Below are 26622 nucleotides of genomic sequence, written 5' to 3'. Positions count from 1 at the left end.
GAGAAAATCTACAAATGAAAATACAAATTCTGCCTACACAAAGCTAAAAGTACCAGGAAGAAAACTGGACAAAAACACATGGTACCCTATATGCTAACCAGCTAACAAGCAAGGAAAACTGGTTCCTAACACAGTGATTTCAAACTTAAGGGACAGTCAAATACCTAGCACAACCCATTATACTGGCTTTCCCTTTTAAATCTCCACAGACTGGTGAATCACTTAACTGGTAAAATCAATTTACAGCATGATTCTCCCATCTCCACATTTGTAAAGGGAAAGGTATATGCAACTAGCACCCAGCAATGAAAGAAACGGGGTGGGGAAGGTAAAAGTACCCATTTTGAGGCAAGTAACTGAACTCAATGATCCTCTTACTGGTTCAATGACTAAACACAAAAAGCCCAAAGGATAGTCCTGAAGCCTCCCCCCAACCACAAAGGAGATAACAAAATTATGAGTCCAGATGAGTGGCTGCCAGGGCTTAGGCCTTGGGAAAGGATGGAAAAACAAAAGGCTAGTATACAAGGGAGGATTTGGGGGATGATGAAACTGTTCTGTATCCTAACTGATAATGTGGTTACACAAATCTACATATGTTACAATTCACAGAGCTGTACACCTCCCAAAAATGAATTTCACTGTACGAATGAATTTTATGAATAAAATACACATATTTTAAGTATACACAAATTCTTATAGGAGCCTTATTTACATTACCCCCAAAAGGAAAACACCCCAAATATCCTTCAAAGAATGAATGGAATAGACACAATGGTCCATCTAGGTAACAGAAAACTACCTAGTAATAAAAAAGAAAAAAAAACTGAGTTATACAACGACATAGATAAATTGCAAAGATACCATGCTGAGTGAAAGATAAATGTCTTAAAAGATCATATAGTACATAATTTCAATTATGACAATATGGAAAATGTCTTATAGGGACCAACAACCAATCAGTGGTTCAGTAATGAGAGGGAGAGAGAGGGCTTGACTCTAAACTGGCAGGTCAAGGAAATTTACAATTTTAATATATTTAATTTTTTTTTAGAAGAAAAAGATACAAAATTTCTAAAAAACAGTAAGGACAGAAAGCAGGCGTAAGTTTTAAACAGTCCTTTGTGCTCAATAAAATCAAGATGAATTCTAGGATCAAGGGATTCCATTAAGAAAACAGAGTTAAGAGGGGGAGCTGAATGTGACAATAGAAGCAAACAATTACTATCAGTGAAGAATGCAAAACCTCACAAATCACAGAAACAGCACAAATCAAATACACATGAAAAATAAGTGAGCAGGAAAATTCAAATCCTCCAAAAGAAGAGAAAAAGAATAAAGAACCAACAGAACTCAAGGACAAAGATTCAACAAATTTGTTGACATTAATAGAAAAAAGTGGCCTGCAGACAAAGGATTACAGAAAACAATATTCATGTACACGTTTTCACAGTTACATTCACAATGTAAAAATAAAGAAAAATCTTTTGTGCACACACCAAAAAAACAGCTATTTACAAACAAAAAATGTAGGCTAGCCTCAGAATTTTCCATAATATAAAACCATTTAACTATAAATCAAAGCCTATACATAGTACCTTAAGTGAAAAGGCTGTTGACTAGAAAGAATTCTATACCTAGCTAAATGGTTGTTTACATATTCTGATCAAAGACATTTTATGGATCTAAAGGCTTACTAATAAATAAGTTAAATAAGATTCAAAATAGAGCCGTCAAAGGTGTGCTAGGCATTAAAAACGGTGGCAGCAATGTGACAGAAAGAAAAACTTCTGCTGAATTAAATTGAAAGGAGATTAATTGAGCAATGAATGTGATTCACGAATCACAAAGCCAGCCAGAGTAGGCTCTGACACTCAAGTGCAGCCCTGTGGTGGAAGATTTATAGACAGAAAAAGGAAAAGTGATGTACAGAAAACGGAAGTAAGATCAACAGCTCGACTGGTTACAGGTTGGCATCTGCCTTATTTGAACAGTTGGCTACATTTTATTCAGCCAAAATTTGGCGATTGGCACAAGAGTAGGCTACGGTCTGTTTATACCTCCACTTGTTATAGTTCGCCATGTACAGAAAAACCTTTAGGCTAGACTTAAAATATGTAAGGAGGCAGCTTTAAGACAAACTTTATTTAACAAAATAATGAAACAATATAAGGGTAAAGTTAAAGTTAAAATCACTGTTGTGTACACAGCTACAATATACATCATAATATAGCTACAACATATACCTGTCATTAAAAATTTCCTGAAACAACTACACAATATTAACATACCAAATATATTATAACAAAACTAGGATTAAACTTTCAAGTTGGGTAGGAAAAAAAAAAGACAGAAGGGTGATTATCTCCTCAGTGGTGGGCAAAAGAAAAGTTATTTCCTTGCCATGTATCCTTTGTCCTAAGTAATCTCATCCCACTTCCATACTATCAACTGTTTAAGAACAGAAGGTCCCCATATCTGTGACTCCGACATCTAACTGCCTAATCAGAGATTTTGCTGCCTATATTTCTCAAAGGTACCTTAAAATCAGCACAATCTAAAAAGGAAGTCTCAACTTGCATCCCACCTTTCATACCTCAAATCATTTCTCCTGATGCGCTATTTGTAATGGCAGTTACAGTATGACCACTTTACTTAACTGCTAAACTGAAACTCAGTAACTACTTTTGATCCCATTTTTCTCATTTCCCACATTTAAGTGGGAGAAAACACAATTATATTCAGCAACCCATCTAAAAGGTTCAGCAGAGCCTTAAAGTCATTTGTATTAATTACTCCAAAGCAAAGTTTCTAACAATCCAACACAGCAATCAATAACTAGCACCAGAATCACCTGGAGTAGTTTATACTTAAAAAGTACACTACAAGTTCCTTTAACAAATATACCAAGGGATAGGTCTCAAGAATCTACTATTTCAATAAACACCCCAATTAATACTTATGTGACCTAAGGTTTGGAAACTACTGCTCTGGGGTTATTATTCCAACATCTTCCCTCCGAGAAATGTTCAAACACTTCCCTCTGCTGCACACAACCATGAAGACAAGATATTCAGCTTCACACACAGAAACAAATCACTGACATTTTACATAGAGTTAAATTAAGTTACCTCTTTATCTTAATTTCTACATAGGAACAGGCATTCTGTAAGAACATGCTTTCCATAGTAACAAGCATTATTTACTAGAGGAGCTTCTAACTTAACCCCTACTAAGTTTCAAAAGAAATTTAAATGTATCCCCTATAGAAAAGCCCATCCATTTTCTCTTTCCACCTAAAAACAGAACTCCAATTTTATGTTACAGTTTGGAAGAGAAAACATTCCCTAGTTCAACTTACTCTTGTGGCCCTGTGATCAAAGTCTGGCCAATATTTGGGGGGCTAATCCCCATATGGGCCACTTAGTAAGATATTTTTAAAAAATAAAAATAAAAAAATTCTGGCCAATATAAGGATAAACAGCATGTTTTATTTCAGGAATGTCTCCCTCAATCTTACAGAGGGTACATAACAGAATTAGGAATCAAATTCTGCAAAGCCTGTATTTTGTACAAGTGCTTTAAGTATAAAAATTACAAAAATACTTCAAGAGTTTTAAGTTTTAAAAACATATTTTGCCAGGCACGGTGGCTCATGCCTGTAATCCCAGCACTTTGGAAGGCCGAGGTGCACGGATCACGAGGTCAGCAGTTCAAGACCAGCCTGGCCAACATCGTGAAACCTGTCTTACCAAAAATACAAAAATTAGCCAGGTGTGCTGGCGGGCGCCTGTAATCCCAGCTACTCGGGAGGCTGAGGCAAGAGAATCGCTTGAACCCAGGAGGTGGAGGTTGCAGTGAGCCAAGACCACGCCATTGCACTCCAGCCTGGGTGACAGAGAAAGATTCCATCTCAAAAAAAATAAAAACAAAACAAAACAAAACAAAAATATATATATATACATGCAATTTCTTATAAACACAAAATTAGAGTAAAACATTTATTTAAAAGTTGTTTCAGCCGGGTGCAGCGGCTCAGGACTGTAATCCCAACATTTTGGGAGGCAGAGGGGTGGGGACAGATCCCTTGAGCTCAGGACATCAGCCTGGGCAACAGGGGGAAACCCTCTACCTACAAAAAAACACAAAAATTAGCCTGGCGTGGTGGCATGTGACCGCAATCCCAGCTACTCGGGAAGCTGAGGTAGCAGGATCGCTGGAGCCCAGGAGATCAAGGCTGCAGTGAGCCATGTTCACGCGAGTACACTCCTGCCGGGACAAGAGAGACCCTATCTGAAAAAAATTAAGTAATATATAAAATGTAAATAAATAAATAACTAAAACGTGTTTTAAGTGCCAGGTTCAGTGGCACAGGTCTGTAGTCCCAGCTACTTGGGAGTCTAAGGCAGGACGGTTGCTCGGGGCCGGGAATTTGAGGCTATATTCCATGATTGCACCTGTGAATAGCCACTGCACTCCAGCCTGGGCAACATGGCAAGATGACATCTCCAAAAAAAAATTCTTTGTTTCAAACTCTAAATACATTTTCTCCTATCTTAGTATGATTAATATTATTAGTAATTAGAGCCCCTGGTTAGTTTACAAAGTCTGTTTAGTTACAAATGCCAAAATTTATTCAGCTTTGATGATAAACACTGCAGCCCAATGGCCTTTATCATCTAGGGAGTATGAAAAATGTGCAAGAGGCTAACTCAGCGTGAGTTACCCTGGGAAAGGAAAGAAACGGCTCATATAGGACACACACAATACCTTCAAGGGTGTTTGTAGAGTTGTTTCTTAAGTAGTTGGTTTCCTTCACAGAAAATTCTCAAACTCAGAATACTAACAGGCATTCAAGAATACCTATCCATGCACCCCACCAGCAATACAAAGACCCCAAACAAAAAATTACTATATTCTTACCCTACGCATGGCTTCCTCCTCTTCTTGACGCTTTTCATAATGTGCAAAGTCATCAAAGATTGAGGTGGTATGCTTGAAAGTAGCAATTATTTTAAGCACTTGCTTCGCTTTTTCTAGGGGTACCTCTTGAGTGTCCCTTGAATTGGTAACCGGTTTGTTGTCATTATTTTCTAAGCGAATATGCCGTAACTGGTTATTGGGAACATCTTTGACAAAGATCCATTTAACTTCAAATTTGCCCTTCCACTTATCCTGAGACCAGACACCAGCATACGCATTATAGTCCACAACAGACTTCATTTCAGCCACTCCACAAAAATGTCCACTGCCATTCACACTGAAGAGTAAATAGAGTGGGCCTTTCCCATTCAGGGAACGGTAAGCTGCATCCAAACGCTTATTACCATGCTCAGTACTACACCAGATAGAGTATTTAATGGAACGATGTATGTCATCCTCAGAGTAGCTTTTAATTATAAACACACGTCCATTCTTCAGATTCCAATCAAAGTCTTTGGGATTATAGTTGTTTATGGCCTTTAGCTTTTCCAGCACGGGATGCACTTCTACACTAGAAGGTGAAGCACTGACAGGTACAACACCTAAACCAAAGTTTTCACTGCCCGCTCCATTGTTCTGGTTGAAGCCTGCTCCCCTGTTCCGAGGAGCTACCCAGCGATTCTGCAGCTGCTGCTGTTGAGGCTGCACTTGGTGAGGCTGGGCCTGTGGCTGAGGTCCTTGTTGCTGCTGTGGTTGTGGTGGTTGAGGCTGCTGTTGAGGCAGTTGGCTTTGCACCAATGGTGGTGGTTGAATTAATGGCTGAGGCTGCTGGATTATAGTTTGAGGAGGCAGAACTGGTTGGGTTGGTGGAGCCTTTACCACTGACCCCTTTTCATCCCAAGTTCCAATATTCATGTTGTGTTTTATAGGAGGTGGTGGTACAGCAGAACCCCCAATTCCCACATTGCCCTTGGGTTTAAGTTTCGGTTGAGGTTTGGCAGGTTTTCTGGCAATGGCAGCCCAGGAGGTTGGTTTAGGTGCTGCACTGCTAACTGGGGGCACACTATTGGTTGCAATGCTAGTCATACCACTGCTGCTCAAAGCTGTACCTACAGTTTTTGTCACTGCAGCTGTCAGATCACCACCAATTTTCAGTCCAGTCATGCCTTGCTCAATACTGCTAATGCCAGGCACCTTACTCAAAGTATCATTGCCAAATCCAGCCTGTCCATCAGTAATAGCTCTCCCAAGAGAACTAGGTGGATAGCCATAACTGCTACTATAAGCAGAACTTTGTGTTGATTGTCCCTGAGATCCACTTGTCCCCCATGTAGAGAAATCAGCATTACCAGGAAAAAAGTTAAATCCATGTTGACCAAGAAATGGAGGGGTATTTCCTAATGCCCCAGGTTGACTAAATACACCATCTGGTATATAGTGATGTTCTCCATTACTCATTTGTCCATAGGTTGTCAGATATGGCATAGGCTGGTCTCCAGCCGTGGACCACGCTGCTTCCCCAAGAGAATATGGAAATCCAATGGATGGAGCATAGTAACTAGGCATGTACGGATCTGACATTGGTGGATAGCTATTACTCTGCAAAACAAAATATCACAATCAGTAGCGAAATGTCCTCTTAAAAGGGCAAAAAACGAAATCTGAAAGATTAAAATCAAGAAGTTTTAAGTAAATGAAAATAAAAGATGTACCTATTCTAGATAAACAAAACTAAAATTTCAAATCCAATTTTATCAACAGAAAAATTTGCTGATAAGTAGTCACATCTTAAAATACTTATTACAAAATAACCTATAAGGCTTTTTTCAGGGACGAGAGTGGGGGTATAATGAGTATTATTTTTGTTTGAAGAGCCAGGCCCTCTGTCACAATTTAAAAATATCTTAATTTCTACAGAAGGCTAATATGTAAACTTTGTGGACACAAAATTACGATTTACAGCCAGCTGTACTTTAACCAACTGATGTATGCAATCACTTACATGCAAGGATTAAATAAACTAGACAACTCTGCCAAATAATAGAAGAATTACAGCTCATCTATATGATGGAATCCAGTTCAGTCATTACATTTTGTACTTTCGTTAAGGAGAAAATGGAGAAATGCTCATAGTCTGAGAAGATTCAAGATTATGTCTATAGCAGGATCCAAATTTCTTTTTGTTTTGCTTTGCCTTGTTCATTTCAAAAAGAAATAAATTCCTTATCATAGTTTCTTACTGGTGGAATAACAGACATGTTTTTCTTTATACTCTCCGTTTCCCCAAATTTTACACAATAAACCTATTACAGAACAGTTTTGTTTTTTTAATTTAGAAATAGTGAGTTCATATAAATTTTTTTCCAGAATTACTGCAATTCAATCAACCTTCATTATACTCATCATTTAGTGAACTGCCAAAAATCAAGGCACCAAATTTCACTAAAGGAGAAAAAAAAAAGCTCAAATTTGTTACTAGATAATATAAAAAATAAAATAAAGTATTTTAAATACTTATTTCTTTTGAAGTAAGCTTCTTAGGCAAAAAAAAAAAAAAAAAAAAAAAAGCTCTGAAACTAGATTTTCGATCTTTGATTTAGGTGTGCTTTTATTCTATTTTATTTTTGAAACAGAGTCTCACTCTGTCACTCAGGCAGAAGCGCAGCAGCGCTATCTTGGCTCACTGTAACATCCACTTCCCGAGGCTCAAGCAATCCTCCCATTTCAGCTCCCAGAATAGTTGAGACCACAGACGTCCACCACCATGCCCAGCAATTTTTTGTATTTTTTGTAGAGATGAGGATTTCACCATGTTGCCCAGGCTGGTCTTGAACTCCTGGGCTCAAGCAATCTGCCCGTCTCAGCCACCCAAAGTGTGATTTATGTGTGATTTTAAAGCACTGCACAGAGCTTCACAATTTGTAGATTTACGCAAAGTGAAAAAAATCCACTAATATTGTCAGTACAACTGGTATTACTTTTCAAAGGTCAATACCATTTTGAAGGTTATTTAATTTATATAGACAGTCAAAGTTCTTTGGAGTAAAGTTCTTAATCCATTTCTTCTACTGTTACACTCTTGTCACTATTTCGTGGCTGCTTTTCCACTCATGAATGTGTGACAGTAACATCACAGTTCCTACCTGGAACTAATTTTAAATTATTTTTCAAAAGGCTTATCATTGAAAACTGAGATGTTTTATTACTAAGTTACTTGTTTTACTATTAAATTACCTTTGGTATACAAAGTATTTGTTATACTCTTGTAACTGTCTACTGTCTACGGAAAGCTAACTTAACATATTGTTTTTTGAAATGATTCTCTGATATGACTAAAATAACTTAAGAACCAAATATAATGTAATAGAGGTTACATTTAAATTAATAATTCTGATGAAGATTTACTGGCTATTGCCAGTTGTATTGTTATTTCTTCTTCCAACATAATCAGTCCTTCATATCAGTGGTTCTACATCTGTGGATTCAACCATTCAGATTGAAAACAGCTGTGAAAAAGAAATGAATAGTTGCATCTGCACTGAACACATACAGACTTTTTCCTGTCATTATTACCTAAACAATACAGTATAACCATTTATACTGTATTAGGTATTATAAATAACCCAGAGATGATCTAAAGTATACAGAAGGATGTGCATAGGTTACACGCAACTATTATACCATTTTATATAAGGTTCTTGAGCACATGCAGATTTTGGTATCTGTTAGGTGTTCCGGAACCAATCTCCCACAGATACCTAGAGACGACTGTATTTTTGATCCACAACTGACTGAATCTGTGAATGTAGACACTGCAGATATGGAGGGCTGACTATACTTAAAACTGGAAAATTCATGTGTTACTATTTACTAACTGAACACATTCTTCAGCTATAATGGATACTTAGTAACTCTAACTGCAAATATAGTCAAAGAATGCTCACAATATTCACATGAAAGGAATCAACAGCATGTTTAAAACTGCAATAGTAGCATCTTACAGAAATCAATATTGGAAGTATTGACTGCTATATTTAAACATATCTATAAAGAAAAGCCTGAGGGAAGTTCAAATACACCAACAATAGTTTTTGAAGAAAAAAATCTTAACAAAATTAATGACTAAACTTTGGAAGCTATGAAGATGACACACACAAATGTGTACAATTTGATCACTAAAATATCCACTAAACATGAAAAGTATTCAGTGCTTCATACTGACAAAAAGTCACTGTGATATAAAACTCTCAAAAGTTTAATAAAGATGAGAAGTTCATCTAGTATAAATGAATATACATTAACTGATTAAAAGATAAAACTGGGCTGGAAGCAGTGGTTCACACCTGTAATCCCAGCACTTTGGGAGGCCAGGGCAGGCCAGCCTGGCCAAAATGGTGAAACCCCATCTCTACCAAAATTACAAAAATTAGTTGGGCATGGGGGCACACATCTGTAATCCTAGCTACTCGGGAGGCTGAGTGAGGCAGGAGAATCGCTTGAACTCATGAGGCAGAGATTATAGTGAGCCGAGATCACAACACTGCACTTCAGCCTCGGCGACAAACGAGACTGTCTCAAAAAAGAAAAGAAGGCCAGGCGCAGTGGCTCAGGCCTGTAATCCCAGCACTTTGGGAGGCCGAGATGGGAGGATCACGAGGTCAGGAGATCGAGACCATCCTGGCTAACACGGTGAAACTCCGTCTCTACTAAAAAATACAAAAAAACTAGCCGGGCAAGGTGGCGGGTGTCTGTAGTCCCAGCTACTCAGGAGGCTGAGGCAGGAGAATGGCATAAACCCGGGAGGCGGAGCTTGCAGTGAGCCGAGATCCGGCCGCTGCACTCTCTAGCCCGGGCGACAGAGCAAGACTCCAGCCCTCCAAAAAAAAAAAAAAAAAAAGATAAAACTGTATACTGTCTTCATCCTTTTTTTAAACCGTTAAACATATCCTTTATTTATAATTTTAACTATTTATTTCAACCACTAATCAAATGCATACATTGCAAAAAACATTGATAAAAGATTCTCATGCTAAAAGAAAATCTACAGTTAAATGGAAAAGACAAATAATACAGGAAAGTGGATGAATTCCACATGGAGATGCATAGTAAAGGTGGGCTGAATATGAAGGTAACTGGTTTCCAAGTTTTAATTTTGATTGTTGGCAATGCAATCCAGATTCAGCAGTCTTCATCTGGATGTGGGAGTGGAAAAGCACACAAAGTAGGAAGTTTTTATGTTAATTCTTTATAAGAAAGCATTCAGAAAATTAAACTCAAAATTTATATTGAATATTCTTATTTCACCATGACAAATGCTGAATTCTACACAACAGTTACACATAAAGTTTTTAATTTGTCTATACCCATAGTGTAATTCAGGGGTCAGGAAACTAAGAAGCCAACAAGTAAATCAAGCCATGTTCAGTCTCTGTCACCTATTTGGGTTTTTTTCTTTTAGCAACTCTTATAAAGGCTATTAGCTTAAAGCCAGGCACGGTGGCTTGCACTTGTAATCCCAGTTACTCCGGAGCCTGGAAAAGGAGGATCAATTGAGTCCAGGAGTTCAAGACCAGCCTGCACAAGAGATTATCTCATTAAAAAAAAAAAAAAAATTAGCCAGGCATGGTGGTGCATGCCTGTAGACTTAGCTACTTGGGAGGTGAGGTGGGAGGATCGCCTGGGCCCGGAGTTCGAGGCTGCAGTGAACTATGATCACACTACCGTACTCCAGTGTGGGCTACAGAATAAGACCCTCTTTAAAAAAAAACCAAACGCCCCCCCCCCCGCCACACACACACACAAAAATTGAAGTGCTTCAAACTCCTGAAGTGACTTCTGATTTAACAACAAAAAGCAAAAAGTTAAGTGATGTTCATTCTAATTTTAATGCTTGTATTATGCTATGTACTTTCTCCTATTATAATTTTCTAAAAGTATAATTTATGCATATCTAATCATAAAAATGTCATAAGAAAAATGTCATAATAATATTCAACCTGAATATTTCACCAACCATAATTCTTCATTCTCTAATTCTATTAGATAACCTAATCCATCCATTCGCTTAATAAATAATGAATGCTATATGTGCCAGATACCATGCTGGTTACTGGAGACAAAAAAATAAAAACATGGTCTCCAATCGGGAACACTTCACAGGTATGGTGAGGAAGACTTATTTACTCTATAATGTGATAATTACTCTAACTGAAATACAAAGAAAGTAAAACAAAACACTTAAGTACAAAGAAGAGGGAGTAAATAACTGGAAAATCAGAAAAGACTTCCTGAAGGAAATGCCATAGGTGTGTGTACACGTTTGTATAAGACATACATACAAAAATTGAGATCGTGAAAGAAACATTAAGAAAATACTTATACTTGCATAAAATAACGGTAAGTTCTATTTTGCCAATCAGATGGAGAAAGTTGGCAGAAGATGAGCTAGAAAGGGAAGTGGAACCACCACTTTAAGGGCATTCATATAATAAATGTATTCACTGTTGAGAAGCTACAGTAATTATTTGACATTACAGTGACACAATCAGACTTGGATTTTAAGACTGTTGAGTGGCAGTACAGAATTATTAGTTAGAAAATCACATCAATAGGCAGAACTAATGAATACCTTAACTAAGGACAGTGATGACAACGGCAGAAAACGACAATTTAATTCTCTATATTACTTCTCTGATAAAAATAGCTAAGAACTTACTTTCCCGAACACACAAGCAGACAAACAACTTGAGTTTTCCAAATTATTCTTCAAATTTATATGCACAAATTACATGGCATATTTAACAGTGCCAATTAAAATCTAAATTTTCCAATCAATTCAGTCATAAAATTATTCTGAAGAACTATAAAGAACTAATTTTAAGAAATGAAGGACTGTGATTTACTTTCAAAATTACTATAAACTTAATACTTATTCCTTCAGAAACTGAACACTATAAAATAGAAGAAATACGCTGCCACAGAAGTAGAAAGGCCAACAACTTGTTTTAAAGTACCCTTGGGTTTGATATGAACTAGATCAAAGTATACAAAACAATTTAAATCATTAGCAAAAGACGTTAAACACCTTTCCCATTAAAATATTTATTTTTATTTATAATTTTAAAATCAGATAAATGAATTTAATTTTAAAAACACACTGTGTACAGTGTATAAGGACCTTATTAAATAGTTGTATAACTTTAAATTTGCCACTATCTTCTTGAGATCTTTCACCAATAAATCCAGTTTTCACTCATGTATTATGATAGTACTATTTAGAAGGTCCAAACATTTTATTTAATTTTCTAGCTAGGTAATTGAGAGTAACCTAAATTCTCATACAATTTACCTTGAAGATTCCAGATAATTTTCAATAAACCCAGTTTTCAATATTCTACAGTATTACTCCTCTTTAAAATGTAAATATGTATCTTGCTAGAGATAATTATTTTTAATATTAAAGAAAGACGACTGCTAAAAATCTATTTAGTACTGCAAAGGATAGGTAGAATAGGCCTTACTGGAATCAAACTTTACAACTTCTCTTCAAACAGTATACAAATGTTGATTCCAAATGTCATGAGTTAAAACAAATCTTTTAAAACATTAAAACAAATATTTTACAAATGTTTTGTCCCAAAGTAAGCCGCAATGATGTAGCTGAAAAAATTCATTTGGGTTCACTAAGGTAAATGCCTTTATATCCTTTAAAAAGTAATGGTTTCCCAAATACTTTTTAAAACTTTTTCTTTTTTTTTTTTTTACAAGTAAAGTCTTACGCACAATTCCAATATATAGAACAGATAAAATGCAAACCACAGCACTGGTTGCTACACTGGTGGGATTCAGGCACCCTCCGCTGGTTTTTCCCCTAGGAAGAGACTAAAGTGCCTCTATGAAATACCAGAAGCTCTCTTGACAAAAATTTTTCCTCCAACAGAAACCCTTCTATGTCCTTGTGACAAATAATAAAAAATTGTAAAATACCTGTTACCAAGTAAAACATGCAAGAAGATTACTTCAGGTAGCAATTTCAAAACTGTATTTTACGGTCCACTAAAATTCCTTAAAAAAGAGTCTGAAAGGCTGAGTGGGGTGTTCCATGCCTGTAATCCATCTCAGCACTTTGGGGGGCCGAGGCAAGCAGATCACTTGAGGTCAGGAGTTCAAGACCAGCCTGGCCAACACGTTGAAACCTCGCCTCTCCTAAAAATATAAAAATTAGCCAGGCGTGGTAGCATGTGTCTGTAATCCCAGCTACGTGGGAGGCTGAGGCAGGAAAATTTCTTGAACCTGGGTGACAGAGGTTGCAGTGAGCCAAGATCATGGCACTGAACTCCAGCCTGGGCCACAGAGCGAGACTCCGTTTCAAAAAAATAAAATAAACAGTTTGAACAAATCAGGATTTTTTATACTATATCTTCATCTTAAGAACCTCATTTTCAATTATAATTTATAAACTATGAAATCAAGTAGCAAAAAAAAAAAAAAAAAAAAAAAACAGTTCAACTGTTTAGCCCTCAAAATTTCTCAAACCCATCGAAACATGGAGATCTTTTTGAAGGAATATTTACTACACCTCCTAATATCAAAATTTCTCAGCAAAGCTGGAAAATACTGCCATATTGCCATAAGTGTTAACTGAGATCACTCTATGAGCCAGAATGTAATAAAATCACACTTCTTTTAAAACTTGCACTACATTTCACAACAAATGATCTACTTTCATAACCTTTAGGTGGAAAAGTAATTTTGCTGAGATCGTAAAGTTTTTTTCTTTCCCATTTATTTCTTCTCCTCCAATGTATGCTAGGAATGTTGCTCAGTAGATCAGAAGGGGTGGTCAAGGGGAAGCAACCAAGAGGTAGATGAGGTTGAGCACAACCACCACTCTCCTTGGTCCTAAAAATAATCCTGCATCCCACAAATTGGGAACTATTTTTTGTTCAAATTTTCCCTATAACTCTACTGTACAAATTGTTCAATTCTGTAGTAAGTTTTGGTTCCTTGTTCTTTCACAGTTTCAAAAATTTAGGTTAAAATTTTAGAGTACATTTTTCATTTTCTCCATATATGCAAGCAGACAAGTCAAACTTCAGTTTTCCAATTTACTCTTCAAATTTATGCACATAAACTAACTGGCATCTTTAACAGTGCCAATTAAAATCTGAATTTTCAGCTGGGCACAGTGGCTCACGCCTGTAATCCCAGCACTTTGGGAGGCTGAGGCGGGCAGATTACTTCAGGTAAGGAGTTCAAGACCAGCCTGGTCAACATGGTGAAACTCTATCTCTACTAAAAAATACAAAAACTAGCCAGACATGGTGGCATGTGCCCATAATCCCAGCTACTCAGGAGGCTGAGGCAGTAAGAATCACTTGAGCCTGGGAGGCAGACGTTGGAGTGAGCCAAGATTGGGCCACTGCACTCCAACCTGGGCAAGAGAACAAGATTGTCTCAAAAATTAAAAACAAACAAACAAAAAAACTGAATTTCCAATGAAATTAATCATAAAATTATTCCAAAGAACTACATAACTAATTTTAAGACCCGAAGCTCTTGAGCATTTTTTGCTTTTTTAATGCAAAGCAAAAAGTTTCATTCCAGAATGTTCTCTATAAAAAAAACTGGTGAATACTGAAAATGTATTTTCTTCATTTATTTCTATCAGTGGCATATTTTTAATAACAGACAGAAATGGATGCAGAAATGGCATACAGATACCTAATACCATTGTTCTTCAATGTTTAAATTGGAATTATGCTTGTACACAAATACTCAAGGCCACCAGTTACCAATTACTTGCTTTGATAAAACTGTCCATGTCTACAATACGCAAGCAACTGTTTATAAAGCAAGTATGTTTATAAACTCCTTAACTCTATCACTAACATTAACAAGGCATGTTAAAATTTTCAATAGTTATCAATGAATTCAAATTGGAATGTTTTAAAAAAAAGAAAACACTACACTTGACTCAAAATTGCAGGCAATTTCAGGCAACTAATCCCTCCTCCAAATACACAAATTTCTAGCTAATTAAGCCTTTTAATTAGCTTAAGCTATGAAGATATAGCAGTGACATTAAAAAATTAAGTTCCTTCAATACACACACACACACACACAAAACCTAACCATAATATATACAAATAATGGTCACCTTCAAATCTTTATTCTGTATTTCATAACCTAGTTTCTGGTGCCTATACTTTCTGAAGAACTCTCCTGTGCCATAAACCTGCAACTGCTACTCACTACTCACTTACTATATAGGTGCACGAGATGAATGAATCCATGTTATGGTTAATCTCATTAAATAATCTATTTGGAAAATCAATTAATATTAATAAAAGGTTAATTTCCTAAAATCTGAAACTGTCAGAAGACTTACCTGATTTGTCTGGCTACTTAAGTATGGCTCAAAATCATCATCATTTACAGCATCTTTTTGATGAATCGAACCGTTTTGTACTGAAACTAAAAAATATGTTTGTATTAGAAGCGTTGTAGCTATCTTTACGAAACTCACAGCACAATCTAATGTTTTTAATATTTTTCAAGCCAAAAAAGTAATCAGAAAAAATAATACTGAGTTATTTTTCCTTTTAAGAACCCTCTTAAGGATAAACTATTTTAGATACAAATATTTATGTGCCACAAATACTTAAAAGTCTTTTGATATATAAGCCCAAGACTACATCAAGCCATATATATACTTCCTCTTACCAAAAACTATAAGTAAATATCCCAATCTCAACACTGTAGTGAGTAAACTGTTATATAACGATGTTGGAAAGAGTTTCCTAATGCTATATTTGAATCTAAAATAACTATTTCAAGTAGTGTTGTAGGCAATAAAAAAGATTTCTGAATGTTCTCTAACTTTGTTTAAATCTCTAAATTATTTACTCTAATAAAAAAATAACTATTTTTTAATCTCATGTTACAGTAAATATCTTAAATGTCTCCAGTAAAGTTTAGGCTAAAATTAACTTGAAACAATATCACAATGAATAGACTTATAATTATGAAATGTCTAAATAAAGAGGGCTTTAATTCCAAGCCCCCTAAAACGAAGACTTTCACATGAAACGACAAACAAAATTAAGACACAAATGATAGCCATAATCACCCTTGCAACAGATGAGAAAACAAGTCAGAAAATAATTTTGTTCAAAGGTCATCTCCATAAACACTCTGAAGTTGTTATTCTCTGGATGCTGTTTCAGAGTGCTTTTGAGCAGACTCCAGAAGTAAGGTCCTGAATTTGAATCTCAAGTCCCCCACTGAGGAGATGACCTCCAGTTAGGGATTTAACCTCTCTAACCTTTGACTGTTTCTCTGTTTCAGAAGGTTATGAATAGTACCTACCTCATCTCATCTGATTATTAAATGACAGTGTTCAATAATCTTAGATATTATCACATTAAATATTACAAGATCCAAATAGGACTAAGATGACTTTAGAACCATTTAAACAGAAGTGTTACTAGGCTAATACTTGCTGGGGTGGCACTATGTAAATATACTATTCTATACTAGTGAAGATGAAAAAAGTTGATAAAGTTTCCGATGGATGTCTGCAAATTAGAAACAAAAAGAACTCAATATCTAAAGATTTATTGCTCAAAGGTACAACATCACCAAATTTTATGAAGTTAGGAGGGTGATGGGTTTAAGTTATGTGTTCCTGTGTAATATCGTAACATTTTTATTATCCCTAAATTTTCCCATGAGTATAGAGCACCTAAAATGTAATATTATGAGTTAACAGTGGCTTGCGAGCAAGGATACACAAAATCCCTTAAATCTTTGCCATCCGATGAGTAGCAAAGATCACTCAAAGATATGATGCTACTGTGTAAAGCATTCCAAGTAGACTTCTTACTACACCACATTGCCCCTCAGAGGCCACAAGAGCAACCTGAAGGTCAACTTGATCCTGGCTCCACTAACGTTAATTTAACTATGTCTGATAAGGACTGCATCAGAACTAGAGTTGAGCTAAATATGCTCCATGGAATTTAAATATGTAATAGCCACTAGAAACCAAAATAAAGAGGGTGCCTTAGGTTACTTCTAGTGCCATTATAAGGCTGGGTTACTCATTTCAGTCCAAGAGATTCTGACATACCTGTTCTCCTCTGACACCGGCTTTACTGTTCCTAAATCAAAGGTAGTTATGCCTGGTCTATTACTTCTTGAAAAAATATTCTTCACTATTACATTCATACATGTTAGTCAATATTTGCAACAGCTAACAACTTAAAAATTATGACTATCTCTCATATCCACTAGGTTCTCAAAAATCTAGTTCATACAAATACAAAAACTGCCAGGCCAGGAGCTCAAGACCAGCCTGGGCAACCTAGCAAGATCCCATCTTCACGAAAAATGTTTAGAAATTAGCCAGGTGTGGTGGCATGTGCCTACAGTCCCAGTTACTCAGGAGTCTAAGGAGGATCACTTGAGCCCAGGCATTCCAGGTTACACTGAGCTATGATTATGTCACTGCACTCCAGCCTGAGCTACAGAGCGAGATCCTGTCTCTATTTAAAAAAAGAAAAAAAAAAGTACTTACTTAAAATTTATCTGTATATTATACTGCTATTTTTACTTATTTCTTCTGTTCCATTCTTTCTCTTCTAAGGCTAAGCCTGAGAACAACCCATATACTATTACAAATACAGTCTACAGTCATTTTTAAATGATGCATAAATGTCTACAGTCTTAAAATATAGTACAAGAAGTTAATCTACTTAAAAAAAAAGTTCATTTAAAAGTACTTCACATATACTGAGAAGCTATTTGCATTAAACTAGCCCTTAAGTTTTGGAAGTGTATCTTTAAGAAAACGATCGTAAAGACTTTCGTTTTTGAATATTACTTAACGACAAACTAATGTCTTGGAGTCTGAAAACCATTAAATAGAATTGAAATCCAAGCTAGTTCCATAGTCTGTAAAAGTTCTTCAGGGGAAAAAAGAACAGATGACTTACATGATTCTTCGCCTGTTTCCTCTGCTCTATGAAACAGAGTCAAATCAAGATAGAACATGGGCCTTAGGAGCCAGGTGATTCTTTGCTCTGGTCCTGACTACATCAAGTTAGGAAAGTCAACAGATCTGTGCATCATGTTTCCCCACCTACAAAAACAGCGACAATACCATATACCCTCTATCTCCTTACAAGGACGTTGTGAGGATTGATAAAATGAAGCCTAAAATAATGACAGTAAAGTGCTTTGAAATCATTTCTTGGGAGGATGAGGAAAGAATACAACTGAATATTGCCAAAATGCAAGACATTTTCCACTACTTTCCTGAAAATTAAACCTTAGCCAAATTTAACCTAATTATTTTAAATTATAGTTGTATAAAACAATGCATATGCCTCTCTGTTGGAAGAGAGTGGAGAGGAGGAAAAAGATAAATCCTGTTCCATGAATTTGCTATTTATAAACTTAGGAAGAGGAGAAAGGAGGCAGTAAGGCCTAAAACTTTAAGTATGGCATGTGACACTTCCATCCATAGTACTCCCAAATAAAAGCACTGCACACCTTCATTCCAATAAGCAAAAATTCTACTTGTTAATAATAAAAAAAAAACACAAAGTCAGTGTTAAATTATGAACCAATAGGCAATAATTATCCTTAAATTTCTACTATCCTTTGGTACTACTCTTGCCAAGGATAATAAAGAGTTCTGATATTTAACACAGGGACAGTCTATTAATTAAAAAAGAATTCAAACTTAGAAAACAAGTAAACCTTGAATTATTACTTATTCTACAAAAACATTTTTGCCATATCAAAGACACTTATTTAGAATTCCTTTTGGCTTCTGTAATGAATTAAGTAATTAAGGATATACAGAAAATCAAAGACACTAAAATTAGGTGTCAGGCTAATGCTGTCAACTGAAGACAATTCAGAAAAGAAACAGAATCTCTGAAATTAGAGTAAGTTGACTGAAAAAGATTATGTGTTCAAAACTCTGACACCAGCTTTTCAAGGACATATTATTTTTCATAAGCTTGCTAAGTTCTGAATTCAAGATTACACATATTTAGAATACTGAGCTTGTAGTTAAAGAAAAATAACTTAATAAAAGTAAACAGAATTGTAAAATAATTTTACTAGCTGGAAACAAGCTAAGGCAGAACAGCTTTTCTCAAATACACACATAGCTACTAATATGAGGTTCACTGGTGGTGCTGCCTTTGCCTTGTAATTCTCCCTGCAGGGTCATAAAAATACAAATAACGTATATGTGTATTTGTGCACTTGTAGCATCTGCCATTTTTAAGGAACTTAAATGATTAGCAATACTTTCAGGCCAGTAACATTTTTCCCCTCCTGCCAAGGCTCCATGCAAAGGAGTCTTCCCACATCTTAAAAATAGATTAAGTGAGGAAAGTGAAAAGAAATCCAGCAAATGTAATTGCTACTAGAGCAGCGAACTATTGTAATTATAAGAATCCTCACAACATACCACAGGAATTATGACTAGAGTTATTATTTTTATTTTATAGAGGGGAGATTCTGACAAACAAGTAGAATGTTTTCAAGCTCACTTGGCAAGTCAGTAGCCAAAGGCAGTATTAGAACTCAGGACTCCAAGGAATCCCAATCCATTATTCTAACCTTATATGAAATTAATAAACTGAAAAAGGGGGAAAGAAAGAAAATTTCTTGAGAATAAAAAACTATCAAAATAAATACTTTGTGTATGTGTCTGAATACACCTAACAGAAGTGATACTGACGGATAAAAATTTTTGAAATAACCAAAAAATACTTATTTGCAAACAGTGGATATATTATACAGTTTATAGATAACTCATGTCTAATATCAAAGATGCCACCAGTGCCTACCTAAGTGAAATGACCACTCATAAATCAAATTTATTTTACTGACTTACAATGCTGTAGAGACTCTTTTAACAAACAAATACCTCATAGAACTTGTGTACTTACCTTAAAGCAGGTAACACAAAACACTTAGCATTTCAAATAGCCTTGCAAAGTGCCACCTCCCCACAGATCTAGGATAAAATAATTTATGCTAGGCAATAATGACCACAATTTCACAATCTCCAAGTCTATATAATTCCTAATGGGTAGACTAGCAAAAAAAGAAATTAAAGGTTCATTCTTTTTAAAATTCACAAATTTTTAAAAACTCATTTAAAATAAATCAATATCCAATTTTATTTCAGGTTTATGCTTACAATAACAAAAAATTTTAGAAATGAAATTTTAAAAATTAAAATGTCTAAATATTTATATACTGCAAGAAAACATCTTTAATAAAAACAAACCAATAAATGTTACCTAATATGGTGCCATGTAATTGGCATGTACAAATTCCACATTTCAAAGGAAATTAACTAATCTACATTTCCAAAACCTATTATTTTAAATTCACCAAATTTGCAATAGCAAATAAATACCCTAACAAGAATTTAAAAGGCACCAAAGACAATCTATATCTAAAAGGCTACTATAGATCTTAATTTCCAACACTGTGTTACTGAAATCAACAGAAAGCAAATTTTAGCGTAATTTCAAGCACTACAAAATGTTACATATAATTTGCTTTGATGTTATTTAATTGGCACTATCCCAAGAAAGCAGTTATTGTTCTATACTTAACTAAATGTCACATGACTAATGTAGTCAGCTGACTGCACTGTTCCATATCAATACAAAACACACTTAAAAAAAAAACACTTTTCTTTCAATGCTACTTTTACTAAAGAGGAAATTATAAAATCCTGAAAGAAAGTCACAAATTATTTTATTCTCAGCCCTTTATAGAATACCAGATTGATTCACACCTTGCAATCAGGACAACAGTGCAAGATGGCATGCCTACTTAATTCTAATCTCTCTCGTGTTGTTGCCTCCTTGCAACTGACTTCAATAGAATCTGTGATTAACAGTACAATTTTCATTAATGTGATGGAATACTATGTAGAGTTCCATTTTCCAGTGTAATCCAGACATGTCAAACAAAATGTCCACTTTAAGAATATACTTGTCTACATACATATGTAGAAATTTTTTGTGGCAGAAGTTACATAACACAGATAAACTGGAAAACCAAAGAAATACCACTAGGTTCACACCAATTCCTGCTTAACTGACAAGGAAACTGTTTCTCGTACTACTTTGGTTTCTATAAAGTGGCTTCAAAGCAACGAACTACTGAAGTTCTGGATAGAACTTGGCTACCTTAGCCATGATGAATATTTTCTCTAATCCTACATTTTTTCCCAAGAGGGAGCAAAAATAAACAAAAAACCCTCACAGAGTTTAAAAGTAACATCAAGGCAACATTGAGCAGTAAGAAAAAAAAAATCCAAACTCACCTTTATTTCCTTGCCCTTTAGGTCTCTGTGTAACAAGACGAAAGATGCGGTAAAGAGGAGAAAAAGGAAGAAGAGAGAAAGTGTGTTAATCAAAGGCATTATCAAAGACAAGTTATTTTAGACTATCCGCGTAGGAGTAAAAACCCACCATATCCTCCACAGCCACCAATTTCCCAACCACCCCCGGCCTTTAAACCTCCCACCCGCCACTCGGAATCCTTCTCCCAGAGCTCGCCCGGTCTCAGCCCCATGTCTGCCGCCCTCAGGATGTGTCCTAAGGCCCCTAAGACCGGTCCTTGCCCCCACCCACCGCGGCACCGCGCCCGCCCGCAGGCTACGGGGCCAAGACGTACGCCCCGGCCCAGGCAGCTACACCGCAGCAACTTGCGCCCGGGGCACCGTTATGGGGCCGGCAGCGGCGGTGACGGGGAGGAGCCGAAGCCCCGCGCGAGGGTGGAGCTCCGGGACTCGGGCCTTCGCCGAGCCTGGGGCCTCTGCTCCCTCACCTGATCCACGCTAGTGGCTGACATTCTTCACCGCAACCCGAGAGCCGCCGCCGCCGCCGCTGCCTGGGCCTCTCCCCGTGCACTCACAGCAGTTGGCTGTCGCCCTTGGCCGAGTGATTGTTCCAGCCGCCGCCGCTGCCGCCACTCGCTGAGAACCCAAAATGAGGGCCTCGCGCTCGGGAGTCGGAGGAAGAGGCCCGTCTTTTCCGCTTGCACGCTCCTCTTCCCCCTCTTGCTCTCCGCTTCTCGGGTCCACAATGGCGGACAGACTCCCTAGTCTCACTTCCGCTCCGAGCCTCCCTGACCTTCCGCTCTCCACTCTGACGTCCGCGCTCACCTCGCTCTTCCTCCCCCACCCTCCCGCCGCCGGTCTTGGCTCCGCCTCCGCACCGCCACGTCACCGGAGACGGGACCCGCGCTGACTGCCCGTGGGCGCATGCGTCGTGGAGGGAGGGCGTCGGGGCGTCGGCGAGCGCCAACTTTCAGCGTCTGGTCTGCGGATTCCTTCTATCCCGCCCCGATGCTGCAGGGCCCTGGCCGAGCGGCGTCAGCTGGAAGGCTGGCCAGATTTTGTCGCACTCTGGGCAGGAAGACGGCCGAGGCGGCAGCCGATGGAGACAGTAGTGCCTTGCTTAAGTCACGGCGGCCGGCGGCGCCCTCCTGGAGGCTGACTGGACGGAGGCAGGGAAGATCCCGGTGAGCGGGCCGGGCCTAACAGGAACCTCCAGCGGCCGCCCAAAGCCGCGGGCACGGGTGCTGACTCAGCCGCCCTCGGGACGGAGTTGCTGCGTCCCCACAAACCCGCCAGTGCAGCTGAAGTGGCGGGTTAGAGCTGTGGTACTCAAACATGTCCAAGCAAACGGGAGGAGCACCGGCGCGGGTTCAGTCTCTCCAAACCCGGTTCAGCCGTTATCTCTGGAGTCAGACTTCGCCGCCCAATTCATGGATTTGTGCTTTTGACTCCGCTCTGATTTTTTTGAATGAATAAAGTTGCCTGGGATACTTTAGTTGCAGAGCGTCTTTTCGACCCTAAAAAGAGGGAAATTTCCATTGAAAAAGTTTTTTTCCACATATTGGCAAACCCAAAGGATGCCAATTTGCAACATGTTGACATTTTCATTGAAATATCTACAATAAAGGCAAACATTCCTTGTCTTTCAGTGATACAGACTCCGTGGAAGGAAATAATTTAAATGACCAAATACTTTCTGTACTTCAAAACCATCAAATAAGTGATCATTTAGAAAGTATAATTGTGGAATCATAAGATTAATTTTGTAGTTTACAGTGCAACAGTATCTTAGAAGCACTGAATAACAGAAAAACTTGAGAGGCGACCTTTCTTGTGAATCACCAAGAGGCATTTTTGAGTTCTGGTCAGTTTCCCTGGCCCTCCCATTCATTGCCACAGGTCCCAACCTGAGCACCCTTGCACTTCCCAAGACTCCCCCAACCCTTTCTGCTGTTGCTCTCAATGTCTCACATCCTTCACTCCCAAACACCGTTTTAGTTTTAATGAGTTTGCTGGTACATGCTGTGAACCAGGAACTTGAGAGAGAATATACAAGAGGAGGCTTATGAAATCTTGAAAGCCTTGTCTTTGATCCTTAGTATCATGGCTTTGGAACGCAATCAATTCGAGTTTGAATTCTAGTGGAGCAAGAATTAGTGTTATAACCTTGGTAAAGGCACTGAAACTTTTTTTGTTTGTTTGTTTTTTGAGATGGAGTCTTGCTATGTCACCCAGGCTGGAGTACAGTGGCGTGATCTCGGCTCACTGCAAGCTCTGCCTCCCAGGTTCACGCTATTCTCCTGCCTCAGCCTCCCCAGCAGCCGGGACTACAGGCGCAGGCCAACACCCCAGCTAATTTTTTTGTATTTTTAGTAGAAATGGAGTTTCACCATGTTAGCCAGGATGGTCTCGATCTCCTGACCTCGTGATCCGCCCGCCTTGGCCTCCCAAAGTGCTGGAATTACAGGCGTGAGCCACTCTGCCTGGCCTGAAACTTTCTAAGCTTTGGCTTCCTCGTAAGTAAAATTAGGTCCTTTGTGTACAGTTCCTGACACAAAAGTAAGCTTTCAACAAACTGTGGCTATATACAGGTAGTGAATTGTTCCTTTGCTAAAAGATTCCCAGAAATAGTAATCGCTTACATTTATTGAGAACACATTATATGTCATGTTAATTCCCACAGCATCCTTGCAGAAGTGTCATTGCAAAAACTGACACAGTGAAACATGCCACGAATAACAGCCAGTCACTATGAGAGCCAGGTTTTGAACTCAGGCAGTTTGACTCCCAAGTTCCCACTCTAATAACTACCATATAATACTGGCTAATGACATAATATTATGAGCTTCTATTCTCTTTCATTTCTGCTCAACAAACTTCTTCCTTTATGGCTTTTCTTCCTAGCAATGAGGTCTGAACTTGCTGGTAGTGCTAACTAACCTCAAATATAAACCTACTTATTTAATATTAACAGACTTTTGAAGTACATCTGGGGACTACCTAAAAACCATCTCCAATGCCTCCAGGAGTGTATTAGTCCGTTTTCATGCTGCTGGTAAAGACATACCCAAGACTGACAAGAAAAAGAGGTTTAATTGGACTTAAAGTTCCACATGGCTGGGGAGGCCTCCGAATCATGGCAGGAGGCAAAAGGCACTTCTTACATGGGGGACAGCAGGAGAAAATGAGGAAAAAGCAAAAGCAGGAAACCCCGATAAACCCATCAGGTCTCATGAGACTATTTCACTATAATGATACTAGCACAGGAAATACCGGCCCCCATGCTTCAATTACCTCCCCCTGGGTCCTTCCCACAACACGTGGGAATTCTGGGAGATAAATTCAAGTTGAGATTTGGGTGAGGACATAGCCAAACTATATCATTCTGCCCTGGCCCCTCCAAATCTCATTTCCTCACATTTCAAAACCAATCATGCCTTCCCAACAGTACCCCAAAGTCTTAACTCATTTCAGCATTAACCCAAAAGTCTACAGTCCAAAGTCTCATCTGGGACAAGGCAAGTCCCTTTTGCCTATGAGCCTGTAAAATCAAAAGCAAGCCAGCTACTTCCTAGATACAATGGGGATACAGATAATGGGTAAATACAGCCATTCCAAATGGGAGAAATTGGCCAAAACAAAGGGGTTACAGGGCCCATGCAAAGGGCAGTCAAATTTTAAAGCTCCAAAATGATCCCCTTTGACTCTAGGTCTCACATCCAGGTCATGCTGATGCAAGAGATGGGTTCCCATGGTCTTGGGCAAGGAGAATGGAGAGGATATTTTGAAAAATGTTGCCACAGAGCCTAGATTCTAAATAAAAATGCACTCTTCTGCAGAGCTATTAGGGTATGTCAGCCTCCTGGAGCACACATCACAGTGCAAAGCTTGGAAAGGAGAGGGCAGGCTGGATTTAAGGCCTCATTTTTCCCTCAGCCAACCTTGGTGTTTGTGTGTGCCTGTGTTGTTGTTGTTGTTTGTTGTTTTGTTGTTTAATTATAGCGACATGGTCTTGCTGTGTTCCCCAGGCTGGTCTCCAACTCCTGGGCTCAAGGGATCCTCCCACCTTGGCCTCCCAAAGTGCTGAAATGACAGACAGTGCAGTTCCATTCTGCACAACTGTAACTTCTGTATGACTGCTTCTATCAGTTCAAATTAGGTTCAGCTACAAGTAGTATCAAGTTCAAAATAACAAGAGGTGAAGATAGAAATCTGTATTTCTCATATAACAGCAGTTTGGATATAGTCCAGGAGTTGGGTTGCCATTGTATCAGATATCCAGGCTTCATCTAGTCTGTTGCTCCACCATCCTGTTATAAATAAAGTTTCGTTGCCATGAAAGAAACAGCACTCGAATATAGAATTTTCTTTTTAATTCTCAGCAAGCCAAGTTACTTCCATAGAAGGGTGCACCCTTACAGATGGAATAACGGTGAGCACACACTTGGACAAGGGAAGGGAAGGGGTTCTATCCCTGACGGATGTGGCCCCTGCTGCTGTGTCGTTCCCCTATTAGCTAGGGTTAGACCACACAGGCTAAACTAATTCTGACTGGCTAATTTAAAGAGACTGACAGGGTGAGTGGTTTGGCGGGAAAAATGGTTATGACAGAGCAGGTAATCAGAATGAGTCAGGGTGGAGTAGGTAATGGGAATGAATCAGGGTGGAGCAGGTAATCCAAAAAGGTTGCTTTACGATGAAGTTAAGTTTAAAAGTAGAAGGCAAAGAATTGAACATACTGACATACTGATTCTTTGAAAAGAAATTTAGAACTCATATCTAACAATCCTCATTATGATACCTCTACCTGTGACCCATGATGGCTGCTCAACTTCCAGCCATCATAATCACATTCCCACCAACAGAAAAACAAAGTTAAGAAAGCATATTGTAGGCCAGGCGCGGTGGCTCAAGCCTGTAATCCCAGCACTTTGGGAGGCCGAGACGGGCGGATCACGAGGTCAGGAGATCGAGACCATCCTGGCTAACATGGTGAAACCCTGTCTCTACTAAAAATACAAAAAAACTAGCCGGGCGAGGTGGCGGGCGCCTGTAGTCCCAGCTACTCAGGAGGCTGAGGCAGGAGAATGGCATAAACCTGGGAGACAGAGCTTGCAGTGAGCTGAGATCCGGCCACTGTACTCCAGCCTGGGTGACAGAGCGAGACTCCGTCTCAAAAAAAAAAAAAAAACAAAAAACAAAAAACAAACAGAAAGCACATTGTTCTCCTTTAAGGACATTTTGTAGAAATTGCATTTTTCCCATCTGTATTAGTCTGTTTTTGCATCACTATAAAGGAATACCCAAGA

At 38.2% G+C, this 26622-nt stretch overlaps 1 protein-coding gene and 1 long non-coding RNA gene across 13 annotated transcripts in view; one reads left to right on the top strand and one right to left on the bottom strand.

Annotated features, from left to right (window-relative positions):
• YTHDF3 (YTH N6-methyladenosine RNA binding protein 3) overlaps positions 1–22145 on the bottom strand; it is a 42483-nt gene extending 20338 nt beyond the window's left edge. For 2 of the 12 annotated variants that reach the window (XM_021942375.2, XM_031669587.1), the window contains exons 1-5: positions 21802–22079; positions 21296–21320; positions 17922–18067; positions 15314–15399; positions 4924–6522 (exon numbers count right to left, since the gene is read on the bottom strand). In XM_021942375.2, the coding sequence (XP_021798067.1) occupies positions 4924–6522; positions 15314–15399; positions 17922–17979 (1743 nt within the window). In that variant the 5' untranslated portion in view covers positions 17980–18067; positions 21296–21320; positions 21802–22079. Of the gene's footprint in view, positions 1–4923; positions 6523–15313; positions 15400–17921; positions 18068–19898; positions 19919–21295; positions 21321–21801 lie in introns of those variants that run through there. The other 10 variants (XM_017962054.3, XM_021942378.2, XM_021942384.2 and 7 more) reach the window with 8 other exon arrangements.
• Positions 22146–22152: 7 nt separating this feature from the next.
• LOC116276358 lies at positions 22153–22965 on the top strand. The gene has a single exon (XR_004185831.1). It is a non-coding gene; the product is annotated as an uncharacterized LOC116276358 (long non-coding RNA).
• The last annotated feature ends 3657 nt before the right edge of the window (positions 22966–26622 follow it).

Source organism: Papio anubis, chromosome 8, assembly GCF_008728515.1.
Source record: "Papio anubis isolate 15944 chromosome 8, Panubis1.0, whole genome shotgun sequence".
In the NCBI taxonomy this organism is placed as follows: domain Eukaryota; kingdom Metazoa; phylum Chordata; class Mammalia; order Primates; family Cercopithecidae; genus Papio; species Papio anubis.
Note: the sequence above shows the minus strand (reverse complement) of the source record. Positions and strands in the feature narration are given on the sequence as shown.